The following is a 17,567-nucleotide window of genomic DNA, read 5'->3' on the forward strand; positions in this document are numbered from 1 at the left end:
GGTCAGGCTCACTGAGGAACAGTTCTTGTTTGGTATGCAGCTCTGGACCCGTAGAGACTCAGTCCTCACTCTGGTCGGGCTCACTGAGGAATCCCTAGACAGCCAGGGTCCAGTTGTGATTGGTCAGCTAGATGACGATCACAGAGGAACAGGTCTTGTTTGGTATGCAGCTCTGGACCCGTAGAGACTCACTCTGGTCAGGCTCTCTTGAGGAATCCCTAGGCAGCCAGGGTCAGGTTGTGATAGGTCAGCTAGATGACGATCACAGAGGAACAGAAAGCATTTAGTTAGTGGAGACCGAGAGGGACAAAGCCAAAGGTAACGCTTAGGTTACGTCAGAGTCAAACACAAGTAGTTCGACGAGAGAGTAGTTATTTTGGCCAATACGGTTGCAAAAGGTACACAAGTGGAAATCATACCGCTAGATATCTGTATTGCTTGATCTCTGTAGGTAGTTTTTTAGGACTAAGGACCTCTCCTGAAGTGTGGTTTACTTCACTTCAAATGTGCGTTAGTTTCATCCAGAGAAAGCGCTGTGTATTTGAACAGTACTAGAGCAAGTGGCTTCATTATCAGTATGAATTCATTGTTACTCTGGATGAACTTCCTGAACAAAAGAACTCTTTTGTGTAGACGTTGGTATTTTCCCTCCTTTCGTCTGACTTGTAAGTGAATCCTCTTTAGCTGCATTTTTCGCAGAGATATTTTTACCGTTCAACTTCGAGATCCCTGGTCACTCGGCCAGACATAAAGTAGCAGTGAGTAGCCGAGCTCCACAAGCTGTGTACTTGCGAGGCCCCCATAGACATGTGTGGTTGTGAGTGTACTGAATAACCCTTAAAGCAGATGAGGCACTCTGAAGATAGGAGAGAGAGGATTCTTCCAATTATCTCTCTCTTCTCTCCTGGTATTTGTCAACACCTTCTAGTGGGAGCTGCCGATGAGACAGACAGGAAGATTAGATTTATCACCCTCTCTCTTAATCCACAACCCCTCTCCCTCCTTGTCATTCTTTGCCAACAGAAGTCTTTCGCTCAGGAAGAGGGTGATAAATAATGTAAGGAGAGCGAGATGAAGGGTCACAGATCCCAGCTTTAAGAGGGCTTTGTTTTTATGTCTAATTTCTGTTTGTAATTTTAGGATTAGTGGAGATGTTTCCTAGGCCTATATGGCTGTTGAGTAGGACTTGGTTAGTGGCATTCACTAGGCCATTTGGCCAGTAAATTTAGGAAGTATTTTAGTATAATGAAGTTATAGATCTATTTTCTAGTTACAGCTTCTGTATAGTGTTGAGAGAATGCCCTTTTAGAGTTCTTGTGGTTACACACACACACACACACACACACTACATTATATTCAGTTATATGTAGCCTATTTACTCATGTATTTGTATCTCCTGGTGTAAAGCCCCTTGATTGTATATCACTGCACATTAGTTGCCCCCAGGTTTCAAGAGGAAGATGAATGAGTTTCCCATAGCTTAATTCTGTCTGATGTGAAGCTCGTGGGTCTTTTTTTTAAAATCAGGTGTATCTATGCAACTGGTTCAGAGAGATAAGGAAATGTTTGCTACGGTCTGTGCCACTGTGAATCTTTTACTCCTGTAGATGTGTAATAGTTGGATGGTGAAACTTTCATCCAGCCAATCAGAAAAGCAAGGTGAAGCCCGTCAGGGATTCTTCAAAGTCAGGACAATACTTGTCCTGCAAAAAAACATTCATTTGTATAAGATTTTGCAAGCTGTAGGCATTTATAGATAAATGTGTGGTGGAGCATACCGGCAAAATTATTTGGCAATCAGAATTTATTCGAAAAACACATTTAATCATCTTTTGTTGCAATAAAGACAAAAGGAAAAATCCACCTGTCGAGCAGATAAATATGTTGGTGTTTTGAACATTTCTTCTATAGCTGCTGATTCCATTACACGCTGCAAGGATTTAGTTTTTCATTGATGCTTAGCTGGGTCAATGGAACCTGGCTGCTGTGTCACTTGTTTCCCTGTCGCACGGGACGTTAGAGAAGTGCAACATAAGGCTTTGACACCCGGAGAGGGTGGAAACAGCTAGATGACACCGGGAGATGGCAGGGTGACTGAAGCACCTTTGGCAGCGATTACAGCATTGACTCTTCTTGGGTATGATGCTACAAGCTTGGCACGCCTGTGTTTGTCTCCTCTGCCAGATCCTCTCAAGCTCTGTCAGGTTGAATGGGGAGCGTTGCTGCACAGCTATTTTCATATCTTTCCAGAGCTGTTCTATCGGGTTCAAGTCCAGGCTCTGGCTGGGCCACTCAAGGACATTCAGAGACATGTACCGAAGTCACTCCTGCATTGTCTTGGCTGTGTGCTTAGGGTCGTTGTCTTGTTGGAAGGTGAACCTTCACCCCAGTCAGGTGCTGGGCACTCTGGAGCAGGTTTTCATCCAGGATCTCTGTACTTTGCTCTGTTTATTTTTCTTCAACCTGACTAGTCTCCCAGTCCCTGCTGCTGAAAAACATCCCCACAGCATGATGCTGCCACCACCATGCTTCACCGTAGGGATAGTGCCAGGTTTCCTCCAGGCGTGATTCTTGGCATTCAGGCCAAAGAGTTCAATCTTGGGTCTTTAGGTGCCTTTTGGCAAACTCCAAACAAGCTGTCATGTGCCTTTTTACTGAGGAGTTGCTTCCGTCTGGTCACCACCATAAAAGCCTGATTGGTGGAGTGCTCCAGAGATGGTTGTCCTTCTGGAAGTGTCTATCTCCGCAGAGGAACTCTGGAGCTCTGTCAGTGACCAACAGGTTCTTGGTCACCTCCCTGACCAAGGCCTTTCTTCCCCGGGCGGCCAGTTCTAGGAAGAGTCTTAGTGGTTCCAAACTTCTTCAATTTAAGATTAAGACAGTTTTATCTCCATCTCTTCATTCAAAGACTCAATCATGGACACTCTTACTGACAGTTGTGTCTGTTTCGTGTGATGTATTGGCTACCTTCTTGCCTTTTGTACTGTTGTCTGTGTGCCCTATAATGTTGCTACCTTGTGGTGTTGCTTCCATGCTTGTTGTCTTAGGTCTCTTTATGTAGGGTTGTAGTGTCTCTACGGCTGGGAGGTATACTGTATTTTATGATATACCTGTATTAATGCAGAGACCGGTTTGGGTTTATACTTTTCCTTCTATACCGGTATTTGAATGTTTGGTTTGTTAAATGTGATACGCCGTGTGTAATGTCAATTTTTATAGTTTACTTCGCTACTTGAGTCATCTCTTTCCGCTCTTTCTCTCCGTGCCACTTCAGTCTGCATGGTCAATACAGCACATGCATCAATGTTGATGACAACGATGCTGTTTTCACTTTGCTTCTTAATATAAATCCACTAGAATTCTATAATTACACTATTAGTGTGTTTCTTACGTCAACAAACAGCTAGTTTTGTATTTTCTTAGCAAGTTGCCCTAAATCATGATGCTAATTGTTAGCCGCTAATAGCTAGCTAGCTAATAAATGTACTGAGTAAGCGCAAACGTAGCTAGCTAATACAGCCTGATAATACCTGTGATGGTGTAGACCTAAATCAGCATGATTGTGCAACATTATCTTTTAAATCAAAGAGGAATATGCAAAGGAAGAATGTTAGCTACATGAAGTAGCTAAGAGAGAACATGCAACGGAGCCAAAGTGTATAGTGTCCCCGAGGAAACACTAATCAACACTTTAGTTCCTACCCTGTCACAATAACTCCTCCCTGGCATTTTAATTCGTTGTCATCTCAAACAACACTGTATTCAAAGTGCCCACTATTATATTCTAACTGTAGAATTATAATAGTCATTATATTTCCATGATTACAACAGTTTTGTTGTAATTGGCAAGTCAAATCGCAATTGCAACATTTGGTTAAAAATAAGTCCTAGATTATTTGCCCATATCGTGCAGCCCGACATGGCAGTGTGCAGCCCGACATGGCAGTGTGCAGCCCGACATGGCAGTGTGCAGCCCGACATGGCAGTGTGCAGCCCGACATGGCAGTGTGCAGCCCGACATGGCAGTGTGCAGCCCGACATGGCAGTGTGCAGCCCGACATGGCAGTGTGCAGCCCGACATGGCAGTGTGCAGCCCGACATGGCAGTGTGCAGCCCGACATGGCAGTGTGGAAATGATCTCAATTGAGCAGTGGTGTAAAGTACTTTAGTAAAAAATACTTTCAAGTACTACTTGTATAATGCACTACCGGTGCCCCCCTGTATATAATCTCGCTGTTGTTATTTTACTGCTGCTCTTTAATTACTTGTTACTTTTTAATTTCTTATCTGTATTTTATTTTTGAACTGCATTGTTGTTTAGGGGCTCATAAGTCATCGTTTCACCTGTTGTATTCGGCGCATGTGACTAATACAATTTCATTTACTTAAGTAGTACTTGAAAGTATTTTTTTGGTATCTGTACTTTACACATTTTTGACAACTTTTACTTCACTATATTCCTAAAGAAAATACTGTACATTTTACTTCATGCATTTTCCCTGACACCTAAAAGTACATTTTGAGTGCTTAGCAGGACAGGAAAATGGTCCAATTCACGCACTTGTCAAGAGATCCATCCCTGGTCATCCACTGCCTCTGATCTGGAGGACTCACTAAACAAAAATTTGAAATTGGTTTTGGTTGAATTGAACAGTATCAAACACTCATTGAAATCACTGTGTGTGTTGCCACCCTAGGATCACTCACTACTCATAAAGCACCCTAGAATCACTCACTACTCATAAAGCCCCCTAGGATCACTCCCTACTCATAAAGCACCCTAGGATGACTCATAAAGCACCCTAGGATGACTCATAAAGCACCCTAGGATGACTCATAAAGCACCCTAGGATGACTCATAAAGCACCCTAGGATGACTCATAAAGCACCCTAGGATGACTCATAAAGCACCCTAGGATGACTCATAAAGCACCCTAGGATGACTCATAAAGCACCCTAGGATGACTCATAAAGCACCCTAGGATGACTCATAAAGCACCCTAGGATGACTCATAAAGCACCCTAGGATGACTCATAAAGCACCCTAGGATGACTCATAAAGCACCCTAGGATGACTCATAAAGCACCCTAGGATGACTCACGACTCATAAAGCACCCTAGGATGACTCATAAAGCACCCTAGGATGACTCATAAAGCACCCTAGGATGACTGACGACTCATAAAGCACCCTAGGATGACTCACGACTCATAAAGCACCCTAGGATGACTCATAAAGCACCCTAGGATGACTCATAAAGCACCCTAGGATGACTCATAAAGCACCCTAGGATGACTCACGACTCATAAAGCACCCTAGGACGACTCATAAAGCACCCTAGGACGACTCATAAAGCACCCTAGGATGACTCATAAAGCACCCTAGGATGACTCATAAAGCACCCTAGGATGACTCATAAAGCACCCTAGGATGACTCACTACTCATAAAGCACCCTAGGATGACTCACTACTCATAAAGCACCCTAGGATGACTCACTACTCATAAAGCACCCTAGGATGACTCATAAAGCACCCTAGGATCACGCACTACTCATAAAGCACCCTAGGATCACGCATAAAGCACCCTAGGATCACTCACTACTCATAAAGCACCCTAGGATCACTCACTACTCATAAAGCACCCTAGGATCACTCACTACTCATAAAGCACCCTAGGATGACTCATAAAGCACCCTAGGATCACGCACTACTCATAAAGCACCCTAGGATCACGCATAAAGCACCCTAGGATCACTCACTACTCATAAAGCACCCTAGGATCACTCACTACTCATAAAGCACCCTAGGATCACTCACTACTCATAAAGCACCCTAGGATCACTCATAAAGCACCCTGGGATCACGCATAAAGCACCCTAGGATCACTCACTACTCATAGAGCACCCTGGGATCACTCACTACTCATAAAGCACCCTAGGATCACTCACTACTCATAAAGCACCCTAGGATCACTCACTACTCATAAAGCACCCTAGGATCACTCACTACTCATAAAGCACCCTAGGATAACTCACTACTCATAAAGCACCCTGGGATGACTCATAAAGCACCCTAGGATGACTCATAAAGCACCCTAGGATGACTCACTACTCATAGAGCACCCTGGGATCACTCACTACTCATAAAGCACCCTAGGATCACTCACTACTCATAAAGCACCCTAGGATCACTCACTACTCATAAAGCACCCTAGGATGACTCATAAAGCACCCTAGGATGACTCATAAAGCACCCTAGGATGACTCATAAAGCACCCTAGGATGACTCATAAAGCACCCTAGGATGACTCATAAAGCACCCTAGGATGACTCACTACTCATAAAGCACCCTAAGATGACTCACTACTCATAAAGCACCCTAGGATGACTCACTACTCATAAAGCACCCCGGGATCACTCACTACTCATAAAGCACCCTAGGATGACTCACTACTCATAAAGCACCCTAGGATGACTCACTACTCATAAAGCACCCCAGGATGACTCACTACTCATAAAGCACCCTAGGATGACTCACTACTCATAAAGCACCCTAGGATGACTCACTACTCATAAAGCACCCCAGGATGACTCACTACTCATAAAGCACCCTAGGATGACTCACTACTCATAAAGCACCCCAGGATGACTCACTACTCATAAAGCACCCCGGGATCACTCACTACTCATAAAGCACCCCGGGATCACTCACTACTCATAAAGCACCCCGGGATCACTCACTACTCATAAAGCACCCCGGGATCACTCACTACTCATAAAGCACCCTGGGATCACTCACTACTCATAAAGCACCCCGGGATCACTCACTACTCATAAAGCACCCTGGGATCACTCACTACTCATAAAGCACCCTGGGATCACTCACTACTCATAAAGCACCCTAGGATGACTCACTACTCATAAAGCACCCTGGGATCACTCACTACTCATAAAGCACCCTAGGATGACTCACTACTCATAAAGCACCCTGGGATCACTCACTACTCATAAAGCACCCTAGGATGACTCACTACTCATAAAGCACCCTAGGATCACTCACTACTCATAAAGCACCCCGGGATCACTCACTACTCATAAAGCACCCTGGGATCACTCACTACTCATAAAGCACCCTGGGATCACTCACTACTCATAAAGCACCCTAGGATCACTCACTACTCATAAAGCACCCTAGGATCACTCACTACTCATAAAGCACCCTAGGATCACTCACTACTCATAAAGCACCCTAGGATCACTCACTACTCATAAAGCACCATAGGATCACTCACTACTCATAAAGCACCCTAGGATCACTCACTACTCATAAAGCACCCTAGGATCACTCACTACTCATAAAGCACCCTAGGATCACTCACTACTCATAAAGCACCCCGGGATCACTCACTACTCATAAAGCACCCCGGGATCACTCCCTACTCATAAAGCACCCCGGGATCACTCACTACTCATAAAGCCCCCTGGGATCACTCACTACTCATAAAGCCCCCTGGGATCACTCACTACTCATAAAGCCCCCTGGGATCACTCACTACTCATAAAGCACCCTGGGATCAATCACTACTCATAAAGCAAATGTACAACTTTCAGTATTCAAAACCAAAAAATACCGTTCCATTTTTAAATATTTTTTTATACCGTGATATATTGGACATCCCACCCAGCCCTAGGTGTCTCTCTTGTCGTGATGTGTGTCCTATATTTTAATTTGAAATCCGTTGTCCCTGCAGGAGGCCTTTTGCCAGGCTGTCATTGTAAATTTATTTTTTTATATTTTTTTATTTCACCTTTATTTAACCAGGTAGGCTAAATAAGAATTCATTCTTAACTGACTTGCCTAGTTAAAACAAAATACAATAAGATTGAGACCACTTTGTCTTGGGGACCTTCAATGCTGCAAAAATGTGTCGGTACACTTCCCCAGATCTGTGCCTCGACACAGTCCTGTCTGAGCTCTACAGACAATTCCTTCGACCTCATGGCTTGGTTTTTGCTCTGACATGCACTGTCAAATACCTTATATAGACAGGTGTGTGCCTTTCCAAATTATGTCCAATCAATTGAATGTACCATAGGTGGACTCCAATCAAGTTGTAGAAACATCTCTAGGATGATCAATGGAAACATGATGCACCTGAGTTCAGTTTCGAGTCTCATAGCAAAGGGTCTGAATACTTATGTAAATAAGGTATTTCTGTTTTTTTGTTTTGAATAAATTAGCAAACATTTCTATAAACCTGTTTTCGCTTTGTCATTATGGGGTATTATGTGTAGATTGAGGATTTTTAAAAATTTAATATATTTTAGAATAAGGCTATAACGTAACCAAATGTGAAGAAATGCAAGGGGTCTGAATACTTTCCGAATGCACTGTATGGCATGCCAACCAGATACCCCTCTGCCCCCACTCTGGCATACCAACCAGGTACCCCTCTGCCCCCACTCTGGCATGCCAACCAGGTACCCCTCTGCCCCCACTCTGGCATGCCAACCAGATACCCCTCTGCCCCCACTCTGGCATGCCAACCAGGTACCCCTCTGCCCCCACTCTGGCATGCCAACCAGGTACCCCTCTGCCCCCACTCTGGCATGCCAACCAGATACCCCTCTGCCCCCACTCTGGCATGCCAACCAGGTACCCCTCTGCCCCCACTCTGGCATGCCAACCAGATACCCCTCTGCCCCCACTCTGGCATGCCAACCAGGTACCCCTCTGCCCCCACTCTGGCATGCCAACCAGGTACCCCTCTGCCCCCACTCTGGCATGCCAACCAGGTACCCCTCTGCCCCCACTCTGGCATGCCAACCAGGTACCCCTCTGCCCCCACTCTGGCATGCCAACCAGGTACCCCTCTGCCCCCACTCTGGCATGCCAACCAGATACCCCTCTGCCCCCACTCTGGCATGCCAACCAGGTACCCCTCTGCCCCCACTCTGGCATGCCAACCAGGTACCCCTCTGCCCCCACTCTGGCATGCCAACCAGGTACCCCTCTGCCCCCACTCTGGCATGCCAACCAGGTACCCCTCTGCCCCCACTCTGGCATGCCAACCAGCAGTTCGTGTGTAGCCCATCTCTCTTCTCCCTCTCTTTCCACTGCATCATTACAACAACATATAATATGGCAGTATTGTAGAACACAACAGCACATGTATGATGTGGCAGTATTATAGAACACAACAGTATATGTGGCAGTAGTAGGGCATCCAGGAGGGTGGGCATGTTGTTTGAGCCCCTTCCTACATCACAACAGATTCTGTCAATGCCCGTTTACAATACTGTCTGCCTCCAACATGGCACCCAATATCCTCTACATAATGCACTAATTTTGACACAGGTGCAACACGTGCCACTCTGACCACTTGTCATTACCTCTGGAAATGAAAACCTCATGACGTCCAAATCTGGATAAAGCCAGCCCGTTATGCATCTGTCAGCATCCTCGAGGGCAATGATGCCTGTTGGAGCCCCAGAGACAAGGTCAGCACAGCAACCAGCCTGGCCTGGGGTAGCACATGGATGGCTGGGGGAGAGAGAGAGAGAGAGGGATGTTAGGTAGAGAGAAAAAGAGGATTAGTATTTATGGAGCACGGCCAATGTTTTCATTTAACTAGGCAAGTCCGTTAAGAACAAATTCTTATTTTCAATGACGGCCTAGGAACAGTGGGTTAACTGCCTTGTTCAGGGGCAGAACGACAGATTTCTACCTTGTCAGCTCGGGGATTCGATCTAGCAACCTTTCGGTTACTAGTCCAACGCTCTAACCACTAGAATACCTGCCGCCCCAATTAATAGAAAACAAAAAGCCCATCTGCAGGATTATGTGTGTTTGTAGGTGTGTGTTTTCCTATATATGTATCAGTGTGCATAACGTGGCTTATATTTGTGGTCCGGTGTGTGTGGCTGTCTCTCGGTCATTGAGTTTGTAGGTACATTTACTCTGTGTGTGCAACTTGCCTAGAGTGCCTGTGTTGGTGGAAAGTGTGAAACACCGGTAGCCTTGGGACCAGTCCACACTGTGGCTTCGTGGTTGATCATGTGGTTGAGTTTCCTCTTCTACTCAGCCAGGTGACTGACAGACAGGTGTTGAGCTGTGGCTGGACTCCTCTCAATACTGACTTGAGCCTTAACACCCACAGTGACTAGTACCAGTTGAATGTGCATGACAATAATTCCCTAAACTCATCTGTGAACACTGACCAGAGCACTCATCAATTGTATGTTTTGTATTTAGATCAAAGGAAAATAACTTGTGAAATATGCAAGGAGAACAGAAATTTGCTTCTGACCCCTGTTCACATAGACAATATCTGTGGTATATTTTGTTGATCTGGTCCCAGATCTGTTTGTGCTGTCAAAAAGACGTGGAACCAGGGTATTTTGCCTCTGATCGCATCATTTAAAGTCTAAAAGAACCAGCAGGTGCTGTTGACATTTCAAGGCCTGATTGTCAGTCCAGAAGTATCTAGGCTATGTGCTATAAAGAAATTCCAAACTTGACCGGTCTCTCTGGAGGTCTGCTGCGGAGTAGGTTGAACTTACCCCCAAGATAGACTCTGATCTAATGGTTAAGGTTTGGATTGGGTGAGCTGATCCTAGACCTGTACGTAGGGGAAACTTTACCCAATAGCCCCTGTTGCTAGGCAATGGATGGTGAAGGATTGTATGGGGCCACACGAGTTACCGCTCATCACCACTGTAACCACCCACTGGAGTTAATAGACGTTGAGCTCATTTCATCACAAGGCCTCTTTAATTGTTTATATACAGTGCATAGATTGCACCTGCAGTTCAGCCAAGTTATTGGTCATGAATTGATTACTTTTCTCTGGGCGTGTTTTTTTTCACACTCAAGTGATGGACAGACAGACTGGGAAGGTGGAAAGGGTTTACTTTTGGTCTTCATTTGGTGGCTCGAGTAGATTGACATTTGCAGTGGTCAACTTTCGGTCATAAATTGGTGACCTTTGTCTAGTCACGTTTTTGTTCATGCTCAATGATTAAGGGTTCATCTTTTATTGACGCCTCTGTGTGGTTTTATTTGCCCTTCAAATTGTTGGCCTGCCCATATTAGGTGCTGTATATCCTGTTCCCTGGCAAACTATCAGATGTCTAGACCCCTCAGTCTACATACCCTGGCTACATGCTGCTAGCTAGACCGCTCTAGGTCTGTACCCCTGTAGCCAGAATCAACAGAATAGAATGAGCTGATGAACGGCCCCTCTGGCCTCTCACCCTCAGCCAGTGTCTCACGTGTAAATACTCGGCACACAGGCGATACATAGATTAGGGGTCAATTAGATAGATGATGATGATTGGGCAAGATTTTATTTGAGTCGGTATCATGATTCTCGTCACTATTCGACAAACGTTTAGGCCTAATTGATAGGTCTTTCCGGAGGAGGGTTAGTGTGTTGTCTTTATTCTCATGGTGGATTTCTGATTTGGTTAAAGGTAGATCTAAGTTAGAGGAGGGAGATAAAAGCTTAGCTGTTCTCTTTAACAATTGTGCATACCAGACCAAGTGCAAATCATCACTGGGCAAAATAAACTTTTCTTAGGCGCCGTCATGACACACTAGATAGAGGATTGTATCGCCTGCCAGCTGATGATGATAACCTATCCACCACAGGTACCTGGGCACCCTAAACACGCCCACCCCCTTGGCCCGCTCTCTGTCAGGGCTCTCAAACTCCTTAATGAGTTGAAATGTAGGATTAAAGGGATACTTCAGGATGTTGGCAATGAGGCCCTTTATCTACTTCCTCAATCAGATGAACTGGTGGAGACCTTTTATTGTCTCTGTGTGCAGTTTACCCCAAAATCCAGAAACTCCCAAGTGATTCCAAACATTGAAACTAGTTCAGTGGAGTTTTCCTCTCCCTTTCTCTCTCTCTCCCTGTAGCACTGTACTGAAACAGCTGCAGAAAATGGGTCATGAGACCTGTGAGGTTGCTGGATGCAGGCCTCTCACACAGCCTCATCAATGATGATCTTCACAAATGCAGAGGTGCATCAATGGTGCACCAGATATGTTGAACATCACTATCAACGACCTACTAGCCTAACACTATGACGGTATCCATATTGTGTTTCTATTCCTTTTAAATTGATTGAACGAATATGGTCAAAATAGTCATTTCTCTGTCGGGAGTCCCCCTGCCTATGATGACATATGAAAATGGCACCCCTTATTGTTGTGTGTTTTTAGGGCATATCAACATTGACGAACTTCCATATATGGCCTTACCAAACCCGGCTAAATGCTTTCAGGGTATCCAAGAGTTTCGCTCTGTTTTCATAGTGTTTTTTCCCCAGCACTTTAATCCAGAGTTTTTCCGGAGGGTGTATATATATGAATATATGAGACTGTTGCCAGTGACAACAGTCAACCCATCTACAGGCTCCACCCCCTTCCACCCCTCCTGTTGATCGATTGGCTGGCTAGCTGTTGGGCTCCGGATGGACTCGACCTCTGTTCTTCTCTCTGCTTTATAAGGCTGGACACGCAGGGCTCAGTAGTAAACATTCTCACTCAGGTACTCACTGGTTCAGTGAAACTCTACTCTGCCAAATCAAATCTCAGCAGCAACATAGCTACCTTTTGTATCGGTGAGTTTTTCCACAGCATCAGCATTCAGCACTGTCAACAGCCTGACTTGGAATCTTATGACACTGCGTGATTTGTTTCTGTTTCGGAACATCTATGGATGCATGCAGTTTTCCTGAGGGAAATGAATTAGTGTCGGTATCAGAGGGTTTGGGATGTCATTAGGCATGTGCTTGTCAGTGATGTTGAAATTGTGCATTGCCAAAGCCATACAGTACATCTGTTAGGTCTAGATTGCATTGCATTTTGCATACTTGCACACAATATTAGTAAGCCAATATTTTCCTCCTGAGACAAGTCTTACAAGTAATTGTCTGCTATGAGAAGGGGGGGGGGTGACTGAGTCGGGCCACTGGTTGCCTGCGTCACTCAGGTTATATGAGCGCCTTCTCCTTTTAGCCCACTGTTACACAGTAGCTTCTCTGGCCTCTCACCCTGGCCCCTCTGGCCTCTCACCCTGGCCCCTCTGGCCTCTCACCCTGGCCTCTCACCCTGGCCTCTCACTCTGGCCTCTCACCCTGGCCCCTCTGGCCTCTCACTCTGGCCTCTCACCCTGGCCCCTCTGGTCCTCTCACTCTGGCCTCTCACCCTGGCCCCTCTGTCCTCTCACCCTGGCCTCTCACCCTGGTCCCTCTGGCCTCTCACCCTGGCCCCTCTGGCCTCTCACCCTGGCCCCTCTGGCCTCTCACCCTGGCCCCTTTGGCCTCACACTCTGGCCTCCCTCTGGCCTCTCACCCTGGCCCCTCTGGCCTCTCACCCTGGCCCCTCTGGCCTCTCACTCTGGCCTCTCTCCCTGGCCCCTCTGGCCTCTCTCCCTGGCCCCTCTGGCCTCTCATCCTGGCCCCTCTGGCCTCTCACCCTGGCCCCTCTGGCCTCTCAACCTGGCCCCTCTGGCCTCACACTCTGGCCTCTCACCCTGGCCCCTCTGGCCTCACACTCTGGCCTCTCACCCTGGCCCCTCTGCACTCAGGTCTCAGGGGACATTTTGTTAGTGCAATCGATGGGATAGTCTGCAGGTGACCCACCCAGGCTCTGAAAGTGCATTGGATTGCACTTCATCTGTAGTTGTATGGAATATTGATGTGATTCTGTGTATCAGAGAAACGGTTATATTTAGACATCTGGGGCTGTGTAGCTGCTGAAAATAGGCTAAGCCCAATAACCTGTCAAAACACAATCATGATCGTCATCCTGTTTCTATTGACATGTGTGAATGGAAAAAGAGTGGTCTGGATGTGGGTTTTCAGCACAGGGAGACCGGGCCTGTGTGCTCCTGGTGCCCAGGGAGTTAATCTGGGAGTTAATGTATATACTGTATTAAGACCCAATCACTGGACACTTTAATAAATGGATCATTGGTCACTTAAACGATGCCACTTTAAATAATACCTCTTTAATAGTGTTTACATATCTTATAGTACTCATATCACGTGTGTATATACTGTATTTTATACCTTCTACTGCACCTTGCCTATGCCGCTCAGCCATCGCTCATCCATATACTTATGTACATATTCTCATTCACCCCTTTAGATTTGTGTGTATTAGGTTGTTGTTGGGAATTGTTAGATATTACTGAACTGTTGGAACTAGAAGCTCAAGCATTTCGCTACACTCGCATTAACAGCTGCTAACCATGTGTTTGTGACCAATAATATTTGATTTAATCTTGGAGACACGTTGTGTCCTCGTGTCATCTCCACATGAGAATCATGTTCTCTGTGTGAATCCACCTGTAAATAGAGACCTCATTACTTCTAATTTACTCCACTCCTCCTCTCGCTGTCCCAGGTGGTTACATGCCACACCTGTAACAGCACGTCCAAGCATAACGGCATCAACAGGAACTTCATAGCCACTCTCTCCAAGAGCCACTGCACCCCCTGGAGCGCAGGCAAACACAAGACTCCCCAGTCCACCAACAGAACCAACGCCTCCAAAGACAAGACGCCCTGCAGTACGCCAAGGTAAACAAACCATACCAGGCCACCGGTACCTCAAATGTTACCCATTTTTACTTCTATTGACTACATCTCGCTTGGCTGAAAATCTGCATTTTAAGGGACTTCTTGAGATGTGAGGGTAGATGGTATCACTCAACTGATGGCCACTGTGTGGTCACTGAACACAGCGATTTAGAAACAATTGATTTCAATCTTGGAGGTGTTTCCTGATGAATTACGCATTTGGTTAATGATGTTTGTCTCCCATATGAAACACTGTAGAAGCCTATTTCACTTACTCAAAATCCCCAAAGTTAATTTAATATAACTCAAGAAATCTGTAATTCATTTTGAAGTTTTCGCCAATGATGTTTTAGTTGAGCAATTGTACATCTAAGTAAGCAATTTCTCAAAACTCTGATGTAAACAAAGTCTGTCTCACTGTCGATGCTATTGGATAGAGAGTAATCACCGTAGCTGTTCACCCCATGTTAGTGGACAAATGAACATCGTCACATCAAAACCCAACTTTCATTTACCTGTTGTGACGCACAGATGTTCCAAACTCCATTTTAGACGAGACTGATTTTATGAGGAAGATTATCCTATTTACATTAGTCAATTTTGACACTAGAATAACTGTTTCTGACTCAGATTGATGCCACACAGGCTGTTATCAAAGAATGTGTTGCTTTTTAAAGGCAGTCGCTCTTTAACCTTTAATCAGTGTCAGCTTGCAGATTCTGACAGTATTCCTGTATTTTCAGGTCAACCTCTAAGACCCCCGGTTCCTCCTCGGCCTCAAAGCCCGCAGGTGTGAAGAAGTTGGCCTTCTCCCGCCTCAAGAGGTTCCTCATGCTGGAGGACAACCAAAAGACCAAGACCAAGGGAGGACTCAAAGACTTCCTCTCCTCCCTCTGAATGACTGACACTGGGCTCCGTTGCATGAGTCAGCCATGACACTGAACCAGTCTCTCTCTGGCCTGCTTAGAATGGTCCTGCTGGAATTCAGAACAACAAGGCTATAGGGGGGAGGAGTCGGCTGTCAGTCAATAAGCGCCACAGCGCCACCTGTTGAGAGAATTAAAGGGGCATGTTTTTTTTCTTCTTCACATGCCACCCCCCAACTGCCCCTGAGGTCCCCCTTCCGTAGAGCTGTCCAAACTGGGAATGGTCCCACACCACCACATCACTTAGGAATTCCACTGTCCCAATTGGATGGTGGGATTGGCATCGGATGGCAAAGCTCACCCCTCTCTTCCATGGCATTTATGATGAGGCAAGCAAAATAAATTGTTTGGAGTTATAGGATGTTTTGATTTGAGAGGGTGATTTTATATTTGTTACAATCACATTTATGATAAATAGGACTTATTTAATGCTTGCGTTTCATACTACTTTATGACTTGGTTGTTGTCCTCTGGTCTACATTTTTTTCTGGTTGATTTTGGGGAACTCCACAGGGCATGTCTTCTTGAAACTCTCCCTCTTGTTAGAACACCAGCCAGGTAGGGCTGATCATTTGTTACTATCTTATGATCACTGTGCCAAACACATGTTTGTTTACTGATGGTTTTGAGAATCATATTTGGGTGAATCGGACACATCAACTGTTTATAATGAAATAGGCGATAGGCCTGAAACTTGTGATTTGATTTAACTAAAAAAAAATATTTTACAATGGTTCTGTTTCTTGTTATTGATGGTTTTCATTTTTTTACCTGTTAGTAAGTTCATATTCACAATTACTATTAGACTGCATGTTGTAATGGCTGCTTTGATCCAACACAATTTATAACAAAGATTTTCTTTGGTTGTAATTAATCCAATGTGTGGGTCTGTATCATTGCATATAATCCTGAATTACCTCGCATTTATATTCCTTCTACACTTTGCTTCTCTGAAATAAACTTTTTCAATTTAAATATTACTGTGTTGAATGACAGAACTCATGAAGATATAGTGCCTTCTGAAAGTATTCAGACCCCTTGACATTTTCCACATTGTTATGTTACAGCCTTACTCTAAAATTGATACATTTCTTTTTTTTCCCCCTAGTCAATCTACACACAATAACCCATAATAACAAAGCAAAAACAGGTTGACATTTTTTGATGGAGGCCACTGTATTCTTGGGGACCTTGAATGCTGCAGAAGTTCTTGGTACCCTTCACCAGATCTGTTTTTTGACACTACTGTGGTGGAGGTCTGCGGACAATTCCTTGGACCTCATGGCTTGGTTTTAGCTCTGACATGCACCGTCAGCTTTTGGACTTTATATAGTCAGGTTTGTACTTTTCCAAATCATGTCCAATCAATTGAATTTCTCACAGGTGGACTCCAAGTTGTAGAAACATCTCAAGGATGATCAATGGAAACAGGATGCACCTGAGCTCATTTTCGAGTCTCATAGCAAAGGGTCTAAACTTATGTAAATAAGGTATGTTTTTTATGTTGAATAAATATGCAACGATTTCTAGAAACCTGTTTTCACTTTTCATTATGGGGTATTGTGTGTAGATTGAGTTTTTTTCAAAATATATTTTTTTAATCCATTTTAGTTTCCGAAAGCACTAAGTCGACTGTCAGTGTTGCAATGTATTCACAGTGGCAGTTTTCAGAAAACAAGTCTCTCATTAAGTGCTAGAAATAAAAACTTTTTAAAGGGTACTTGTTTTTGATACATGGTACATGTTTTGAACACTGTTTGTTTACAATAATATTGTTTACAAACAATGGAGTAAAGCAAGTTTATGGGTTTTGCCAGTTGAACAGTTTGAGACATTTTTAAGTTGTGTATGTATGTATGTGTGTGTATATATATATATATATATATATATATGTGTGTGTGTGTGTGTGTGTGTGTGTATATGTGTATATATATGTGTATATATATGTGTGTATATATACTGCTCCAAAAAATAAAGGGAACACTTAAACAACACAATGTAACTCCAAGTCAATCACACTTCTGTGAAATCAAACTGTCCACTTA

The 17,567-nt window shown here is 44.6% G+C and overlaps 1 protein-coding gene across 3 annotated transcripts in view; it reads left to right on the forward strand.

Annotated features, from left to right (window-relative positions):
• Positions 1-17,242, forward strand: part of rmp24 (ribonuclease MRP subunit p24) — a 28,514-nt gene extending 11,272 nt beyond the window's left edge. For all 3 annotated transcript variants that reach the window (XM_020505014.2, XM_031795140.1, XM_031795141.1), the window contains 2 exons: positions 14,421-14,596; positions 15,340-17,242. In XM_020505014.2, coding sequence (XP_020360603.1) covers positions 14,421-14,596; positions 15,340-15,493 — 330 coding nt within the window. In that variant the 3' untranslated portion in view covers positions 15,494-17,242. The remainder of the gene's footprint in view (positions 1-14,420; positions 14,597-15,339) is intronic.
• The last annotated feature ends 325 nt before the right edge of the window (positions 17,243-17,567 follow it).

The sequence above is a fragment of the Oncorhynchus kisutch genome, linkage group LG17 (assembly GCF_002021735.2).
Source record: "Oncorhynchus kisutch isolate 150728-3 linkage group LG17, Okis_V2, whole genome shotgun sequence".
Classification (NCBI taxonomy): Eukaryota; Metazoa; Chordata; class Actinopteri; order Salmoniformes; family Salmonidae; genus Oncorhynchus; species Oncorhynchus kisutch.